The following is an 8895-nucleotide window of genomic DNA, read 5'->3' as shown; positions in this document are numbered from 1 at the left end:
CTGGGACAATCTGTGCATCAAAATAAAGACAATATTAGACTGTATTCAACTGGATAAAAAAGGAACCCAGGAGGTCATGGTGATATAAACAAATGAATAATATGTAAGTGGAAGAGAAAAGATTTACTTTACAGTAGAATGACAATAATAGTCACTTATTAATTAATACGTACAAAATTCTTTACAGTGGAGAAACTTGGTAGACACCTTCTAAAACAAGTGATAAAGTTTAACGTCTTTAGTCATGAGGCAAGTTGGCACCACGTGTCTCCTGATATTGAGAAGAACACAGCCTCACTTCTGTGATTTTCCTGCCCTAGCTGAATAACCTGAATCTAATCATCAGGAAAACATCAGTAAACCCCAAACAAGGAACCACCTGCCAGGTTACTTAAGTGTTATAATAAAAAATAATGAAGTCACAAAAGGCCTGAAGAATTGTTCCTGAATGAAGGAAACTAGAAAGCCATGGCAACTAAGTAAAACAAGTGGTTCTGGACCCTGGGACTATAAAGGACACTGTTTACAAAGTGGGCAAAATTGGAAAGAGGGCTGTGAATTACATGGTCATACTGTGTCTGTGTTAGTTTCCTGTTTTGATTGTGTGGGAGTGCATCCTTGTCTAAATAAAACCATCCTGAAGTACTAACGGGGTGATGAGGCATCTTATTTGCAACTTGCTCTCAAATGGTTCTGGGAAAAAAAAAAAAAAAGTATCTGCGCCTATTTGTCCGTCTTTTGAGAGAGGGAGGAAAAAAGATAATAAGGAATTTAAGGCAAATGTGGTAAAAAGCTGACAGTAGGGGAGTTTGGAGTGGGGGAGATGGAAGTTCTTTGTGCTATGCATCCATCTTAGGGAAAGGATGAAAAGGAGAAAAGAGTAAGAACAACAATAACAAGGACATGGGGTGTGAGCCCGTTCACACAGGGGCAGGGAGGGCAGGTGATGGGATGCAGGCAGTTGGGAAGGGCTGGAGGCATCCTGAGTGACCAAGGAGAGGCCCTGGCAGGAGGAGTCAGATCTCTCATCTGATGGAGCTGGAGAAAGATCGCCCCACTTTCCTTCCTTTATTTCATTTAATCCTCAGAACAGCCCCATGGAGTATATACTACTCTTATCCTCATGTTATAGATAAAGAAACTGGAGGTTCAGAGAATCATCCATTCAACCAGCATTTACTGAGTGCTTGCTATGTGTCAAACTTTACTGAGGATACACAAAAAAATGTTAAGTGTGATTGGATATGTGTGTGTGTGTGTGTGTGTGTGCGCGCGCATGCGTGCGCACACGCACATTTAGAAAACAACATTGGAAGGTAACACACTAAATCACTAATACGCTAAGAGAGGTTGCATTTGGGTAGTGGAATTACAGGTGCTTCCATTTTCTTCTTTGGGCTTTTTCCTGTTTCCAGCTTTCTACAATGAACACAGACTGCCTTTGTAACAAGTTTTAAAATAAGTATTATTTCAAAAATTGAATTGGAGGATGTTGTGAAATAGTCTTCATTATGATATTGCTGTGGATCCAGTAGTACTTTTTGAGGCAGTGTTATTTTACCAAAGTAGTGGACAAATAAATGTTTCTTAAGTCCATTAAGCCTTCTTCTCTTCACACCGCAGAGAGGCCTGGCAGGTTTACAAGCGGAGAGTTGACACCCGCCTTGCTCCTGAAGCCTATATTTGTCCACGTTTCCTGTGTGGAAGCATAAACCCAGTGCAGCGTGACCTCTTCTTCCCCAGACAAAAATTTCCTAAACCTTCATGACACCAGCTTCTTTGCATAAGGACAGCAGGAAAACACAGTAGGTCCCTGACTGAAGGAGAGGGTGACTTGGTAAGAGCACAAAATTCTAGTGTCCATGAGAGGCCAGCTCAACGGTGTCACTGTGATGTAAGGTGGGACACCCATTCACTTAGGGTGCTTTTTGACTGATGGAGTCCTTCTTCCGCTTTGCTGCCCTGGCACCATGGGCTCTGGGGCAGGTCCACCCGTCCCGCCTGGGCTCAGATGGCATCCCTGTACCTGTCCACTGCACTGACAGCTCTGTGAGAACAGACATTCCTCTTGCATCCATGTCTCCCAGGTCCCAAAGAGCTCGCTCTGAACAAAGCAGGTCCCTCAGTCACTGCTGCCGGACTGAATTGATTTGCACAAGCAATCACGGGGAAGTAGGCGGAGTAAATTAGGGTGAATTCCTATGGTAGAATTCAGTGCAGGCACCAAAACCAATGCTTTGAAATGATTTATTGCCTAGGAAAGTGTTCCCAACATACTTCTACTGAAAAACAACAACAGTGGAAGAGTAAATACAGCTGAAGTCCATCTTGCTCATGAACATAGATATGCATAGGAGAAAAAAAAAACTAAAAGAAAATACATCAAAGAATGTACAGTGGTTGTCTTTGGGTAGGGGGATTATGAATGCTTTTGATATTTTTTTCCCTTTGTGTTTTTAAGCTTTTCTAGAAAACAATTTTTGTTATTGGGAAAATTATTTTAAAAGAAATATATGTCTGAGGGAAAACGGAAGAAGACATAATGGATAGGAAGTCCTATCGCACTTCAGGTGAGAGCTGAAGTGCTAAGGACCTTTAGGGTGATTAAGAAGTTTCTTTGAGTTAAGGTCTCCTCGACTTCCTACATCGACAGGGTCCCCCCACCCTTCCTGGTAGACGTTACCCTCCCAGCCTCAAACCCCATCAGCTTGCACACCAGGTCCCTGTTCTGCTGAAGTGTGTAAGGTGGCTGCCAGAACTCTGAGCCACACAACTAAAAGGTCTGGATGGAGAACCAGAGGAAGAAAATCAATCCGGTCTCCTTTTGCCTGTTAATTTCTGCAATAAAGCTGTCAGAATTTACTGCCACATCCCTCAACTTACAGAAAAGGGAGATTCTGAAAAATATTCAGAAAGAAAGGGATGTTAAATGGAAGTAATGACTTCCTCCACTCCCTGGTTATTTCAAGAAGTACAGCATTTTATACATTTCGTCTGTGTCCAGCCCACTGCGTGAATTGTTCAATTTTAGTGAATATAAAAATTCCATCCAAGGGCTTTCTTAGTTCCACTGCCAAAAGAAGTTCCCCAATCCTACTTCCCATTAGATGTCAAGTTCTTCCATCATGAGTCCTAGGTTCCTCCGGGTTTCCAAGAGCCTAAATCCTGCAGTGGGAGTGGGGTGGGTGGGTGGAGGCAGCTGCCGGCTCCTGACTGGCTCTCGGCTCAGAGTGGAGTCCGTGGTGGAAATCACTATTTCCAAGTTCACTGGTGACGGGGCAAGGGTGGCAGATGCTCAGTGGTTTGGTTTAAAAATGTTAATGTTCACAAATCTGAATTCCTGTTTGGGACCAAGCCCTTCTTGGTCAGCCTTTGTCCCAGTCTTCTGGAATGTCCTGTTTCATTTATTCATCTCCTTTCCACCAAAGGGAAGTTCACAGAGAAAACTCAAGCCCCAGAGGTGATTTGGTCTAGAGCACCTGGAGCTCCCTCAGCCCCACGTGGCTACCATTCCATCTGCGTCATGCATCATAATCTGGCCAGGACACCCAAGCTGCCTCCTCCCCAGCTGGCATGCCAGGCAGGTCACTCTTGTTGGGTCCTGGGTCAGCCTCCAGGGGCCTGAGTCAGAACCCAGCAGAGAGTTCATGCTCCCCAGTGGAGGGGGACATGGAGCTGACCCTCTCCAGCCTCTCCGTGGAGAGGATGGGGAGCCATTTAGCCAGGTGAACGGCCACCAGCTGATGGAACAACTGCCGTAGATACTTGCGGAACCTTTCACCGACAAAGACGTAGATCACGGGGTTGATGCAACAGTGTGTGTAGGCGATCACCTCCGTCACTTGTATGGCCAGATCCAACTGTCTGCTCTGCTCACACTCATGGGTGAACAGGGAGTCTTGGAAAGCAGAAACAAACACAGTCAGATTGTACGGGGTCCAAAAGAGAAAGAAGATGATCATGATGACAAAAATCAGCCGCACAGCTTTGGACTTCTTCTCATTTGGTCGTCTGAGCAGAATCTTTATAATCCCCGTGTAGCAGACGACCATGACCAACAGAGGCAACACCAGCCCCACAATGTTCAGTTTCAGAGCCTGGAACTGCTTCCACTTTCTTAGGCTTTCAGGAGGAAAATGAAGACTGCAGGTGTAGTGAGTGAACTCCCACTGGGTCTTGGAAAAGTACAAGCCCGGGACAGAAGCCAAGATGGCCAGGACCCAGAAGACAATGCTGGTGATGATACCAAAGGTGACGGTCCGAGCCCTCAGGGCAAACACAGCATGGACAATGGCCAGGTACCTGTCGATGGTCAGCAGGACGATGAAGAAGATCTCGCTGTACAAGCCCATGAAATAGAGCCCAGAGAGCAACTTACACATGTGGTCACCAAAAACCCAGTTATCCTTCAGCTTGTAGTCAATCCAGAAGGGCAGCGTGAAGAGGAAGATCAGGTCAGACATGGCCAGGTTGAGGAGGTAGATGCTGGTCATGCTTCTGAGCCTCTTGTATTGCATGAGGACCAGGACCACTAGGATGTTGCCTATCAGGCCAATGACAAATACCACTGAGTACAAGGGGGGCAGCAGCTGGGCCCCAAAGGCCCTCTCCTGTACCTTCTGGCACGGGGTTGTGTCCCCATAGTCGTATTCTGTGGTCATGTCATAGTCCTTTGGGGCGGTGGAAGTTTCCATCCTGGCTTCTCCCACGGGTCAAGGGAAATGTTTTCCGTGTTTACTTTGCTATTAAAGGCAGTGGGCTCTGGATAACAAGAACAAGGCAGTGATTATATGTCTTTAACCACTTGGCAACTGTTTACCGAGTGCCTACTGTGTATCATGCCCTGCTGAGCAAGGGAGACCCAGGTCCTCTCTGCCCTCATGCAACTGGTAGTCTAACACATTAATAAACAAGGCATATACACATCACTCATTGCTTTGGCAATGGGTGTTGTGAAGGAAAAGTCTGGTGGATGGAAAGCGCAGACAAAGGGAGGCCTCACCACACTATTCATGACCAATGCTTCCCCAGTGCTTCCGATGGACTGGGCCCTGGACTTAGTGTTAAACAACCTTTGAGGGGGTACCATTATCGTTCCCCATTTTAGAGGTGATGACACATAAACTGGGAGTAGTTAGGACACAAAGGTGGTGAGAACAAGAGCTGGAGCTCAAACACAGGTGTGTACCACTCTCAGGCCCATTCCTGAAACCACCTGGCTCTCCTGCCCCCAATCACAAGCATTGACTCTGTACCATGGTGTCCCCAGAGGGATGCTGGGAAGGAAAATAGTCAAGGCTGAGAGTCAAAAACTTACAAACGGATCTTTATGGCTTTTGGGCCTAAAAAGATTCTCAGCCAGGGGTGATACAGTGTCCTGGGGGCACATGAAAATGTGTACTTTTTTTTTTTTTTGGTCGTCACGAAGACTGGGGTACACTACTGTCATTTGGTAGGCAGGGCTAAGGATGTTCTGTAATGTAAAAAATTACCCTACACCAAACACCAATACTGCAGCCATAGAGAAATCCTAGAAGGTCAACCCATCCCTCAGCAGATGAGGACACTGAGGGCACCAGAGTGGGCCCAGCCTGGCCCACGTCACACGGTCTTCTGAGGTTACCCAGGTAACACTGTAGACCTCCAGTGACAGCCGTGAGGAGGATTCAAGGAAAGCACAGGCTAGGAGGAGTGGGGTGACATGGTATGGAGAAGAGGGGGCTTTGGGGGAAGAAAGGCTCAGAACAGCCTCAAGCCAGGAAGTGTCACACAGTGACCAGAAAGAGGCTGGAATTCTCCTAAAATAAGTTTTTAGATATTTTAAACCAGGGTTGCCTCAAAACAAAACAAACAAAAAACCATTAGATAGCTTGCCTTTGTAGAACTTCCCCAGACCCTGTTTTTAGCACTCCTTTCCAATCACTTATTGAAGACGCCTCCACAAAGGGAGCACAGGCTTTGGTGTAACCTACCGGCTCTGTGACCTTGGATAAGTTAACCTACCTCTCTGAGCCTCCATTCCTCATCTGTAATGTGGGAAAGTAAGCCTTACCTTGCAGGGCTACTCTAAGGCAATGTCTGAGCCATCCCCTGGCAATTATCGTGCCCTCGGTAAATATTAGGGGACCTCCTTCCCTGAAGGGGTCCCGTTCTGAGGCCCAGCACCACGAGGAATGTCCCAGGCTTCAATCCTATTCTGGCCAATGTACCCCACTCCCTACCAGGTCTCTCTGTAGTTAATCTGGAAGATGAATCCTGCTTGACAGTGATAGACACTGACAGTCCCTTCCATCTGCGCTACGCTTTGAAATTTCCAAAATGTGGCCATCAATCTAAATTGATTTGACCTAAACACCAATCAGTAAGGTGAGTGGAACCTACATCATAATTCCCATCTTGACGCTGGAGTCTCCAGTGCTCTTCCTTCTACAGTGCTTAATGAATGTTTCCTGCTCACAAAATTCACATTTCTGCAGTGGCATTCGGAGATTAAGGCACATGGGGCTGGGGGTGGGGGGGGGGGCGGGTTGTTGGGCACCCTGGCTGGGGGACTGTCATTTCCCATCAAATCCATCCCTATGGCTCACTCCACCATCTCCAAACTTGCATATCCCGGTCAAGCCTCTTTCTGGAGAAACCTAAGCTGCCAGTCACTAAACAAGCTGTGTTGGCAATTTCTGATTTTTGCTGCCACTGCCAGTGCTGACAGCTCCGCTTGGCAGTCAGCACTTGTGGGTGGGCGGGCGGCCAGGTTTACAGTGTTAGCAGCAGGCAGCACGGTGAGCAAGGGGTGCAAGGCTGAGCCCGTGAGCCCAGTTTCTGGGGAATTTTGGCAAAGGTGAAGGCAAACTGAGTCAGCACTGCCAGGTGCCATTTGAACAGAAAGTCACCTTCATACCACTCCCCACCTCCAACTCCATTCACTATTGCCCCAACTTGTCAGGCACCAGGCTACCACTCCCCACCTCCAACTCCATTCACTATTCCCCCAACTTGTCAGGCACCAGGCTACCACTCCCCACCTCCAACTCCATTCACTATTCCCCCAACTTGTCAGGCACCAGGCTACCACTCCCCACCTCCAACTCCATTCACTATTGCCCCAACTTGTCAGGCACCAGGCACCAGCTCCAGAGTATGTTGCTCCTAAAGGGACATGGGCTGCGGTAAGGCCTTGGAGGAGAGACCAAAGGAGCATGTTGCCATGCCATGTGCCAGCCCTGCTGCAGTCTGCTACAAAAGTCTGCCCCAGGTCACTGCACTAGTGCTCAGCTGCAGCCCTGGAGCCTGGAACTTTCCAGTGCCAGCATCCTTTAACCTCGGAGTTGGGCAAGTCTCTGAAAAGACAAAGGGCAGTCTGTGATGGTAGAAGACACCCTGGCCTGGTGGCGTGCAGGAGGTGCCTTACACTAATTCATAAAAGCCAGCAGTGTGTACCTCTTCCCAACTCTGCATTCAGCATGTTGGTAGCTTGGAGTCAACCAGAATGGGAATATTTACACATGGAAATCAGGAAACACTAGATATCAGGGCACTTTTTTAGGAGAGTCAGCTATTAAACATTTACCAGCACATCAACGCCCTGCAGTCTGAATAGCCTAGAGTTGTCCTGTGAGCCAGCTAAAGGGTCAGTGAGTGGCACACAGCCTGGGGGCAGGCTATGCAAACTTCTGGGAATTTCTAATTCTGAAAATCTGGGACCCTCCAGATTTAAAGGAGGAAAGGTTGAAGTAAATACCTCCAAGTAGCCCCCATGTCCCTGTATTTTCAGAACCAAATTCTTACCTGCCTCTTTGTTAGACCAGAATGGATGCCTCCCAGGAGGTCACCTGGCCAGCTCCCTGCCTTCCCGTAGGTGAAATCCTACCTCCTCCAAAGACATCCCACAGTCCTGATCTTGAGGATCCTTGGGTTTAGTCTTCTTAAGAAATTGTCTCAGTATCAAATCGTCCTTGCATCTGCAAAGTTTTTCTAATTAATACTTCCCTTTTGCTACAACTTCTTCTTACCCAACGTTTGGGTTTTGTTTACGTGGGGAAACTTGGCAACTGTCAGTGTCTTGAATAGCTTTCCAAAGAAAGTGCCTCCTGTCCCTTAATACTGGGCTGACTTTCTTAATTAGTCACTAGCAACCAATCATACAAGAAAGCATCCTGTTTTTAGCAAAAACAGACCCCCCAAAAACAAAAAGAACAGCTTATTTTACATCTGAGCACCCAGTCTTATAAATCCTTCCATCCTCAGTATTGCTATACAATTCACTGCCTTACAGGTGCATGGGTGTGTTACTTAGACATCTGCCTGGCCTTCGAAGAATTCCCCACCTTTGAGGAGACAGCCAGGTAAACAAGTCACCTCCTGCAACGGGAGAAGGACTACAGTCCAACCTGGCCACATGCAAACAACACTGCCCTCAACAGTGACTGATGAACAGAAAAGACAAGTGCCACTTACACTGGTTTCAGGGGATTGTGTCCACGAAGCGTTTGTTTCTGGAGCTTTTAGAGTCTTTATGAATTCAAGGTCAAGATCCTGACTGAGTCAGAAGTTCTCAGCTTCCTGTGTGATGATGGAGATAGAACTTGGGGTCTCAGTCTTTCAGAACAACAAGAAGGGGACAACGTTCTTCTTCTTGTACCACTGGGTGTCCATGAATGGCCACAACACCCACTGGTGGCCAGTTCCTGAAGGCCAAATGCACTCTGAGGTATTTTTCTGTTCACTCAGCTTCACTTCTCCTTTGGGCTCTCTGCCTTAAGGGGATTGGGTGGAGTTGAGCAGGGTGAGGTGGGTGGCAATGAGGTGTTCCCAGAACCTGTGAAGCAACAGAAGGCTGGGAATGTGTATGGTGCGGGGGCAGGGCACAGACTTCCTGCCCTCACTTAGCAGTCTTTT

General features: G+C 47.3%; 1 protein-coding gene across 3 annotated transcripts; it reads right to left on the bottom strand.

Annotated features, from left to right (window-relative positions):
* Positions 1-2230: 2230 nt before the first annotated feature.
* On the bottom strand, positions 2231-8663 carry LOC103004076 (C-C chemokine receptor type 1). Of its 3 annotated transcripts, none has more exons than XM_007168866.2 (2): positions 8455-8663; positions 2231-4761 (listed from the first exon to the last, which is right to left on the bottom strand). In XM_007168866.2, exon 2 carries the CDS (start codon positions 4692-4694, stop codon positions 3627-3629), a length of 1068 nt encoding a protein of 355 aa, XP_007168928.2. In that variant the 5' UTR covers positions 4695-4761; positions 8455-8663; the 3' UTR covers positions 2231-3626. The 3 variants fall into 3 exon arrangements, with proteins under 3 accessions (XP_007168928.2, XP_007168929.2, XP_007168927.2); XM_007168867.2 differs by lacking the exon at positions 8455-8663 and adding an exon at positions 7868-7947; XM_007168865.2 differs by lacking the exon at positions 8455-8663 and adding an exon at positions 7786-7926.
* Between the last annotated feature and the right edge of the window lie 232 nt (positions 8664-8895).

This window comes from Balaenoptera acutorostrata, chromosome 10 (genome assembly GCF_949987535.1).
Source record: "Balaenoptera acutorostrata chromosome 10, mBalAcu1.1, whole genome shotgun sequence".
Taxonomy (NCBI): domain Eukaryota; kingdom Metazoa; phylum Chordata; class Mammalia; order Artiodactyla; family Balaenopteridae; genus Balaenoptera; species Balaenoptera acutorostrata.
The sequence above is the reverse complement of the archived record's forward strand: the minus strand, read 5'-3'. Positions and strand labels throughout refer to the sequence as shown.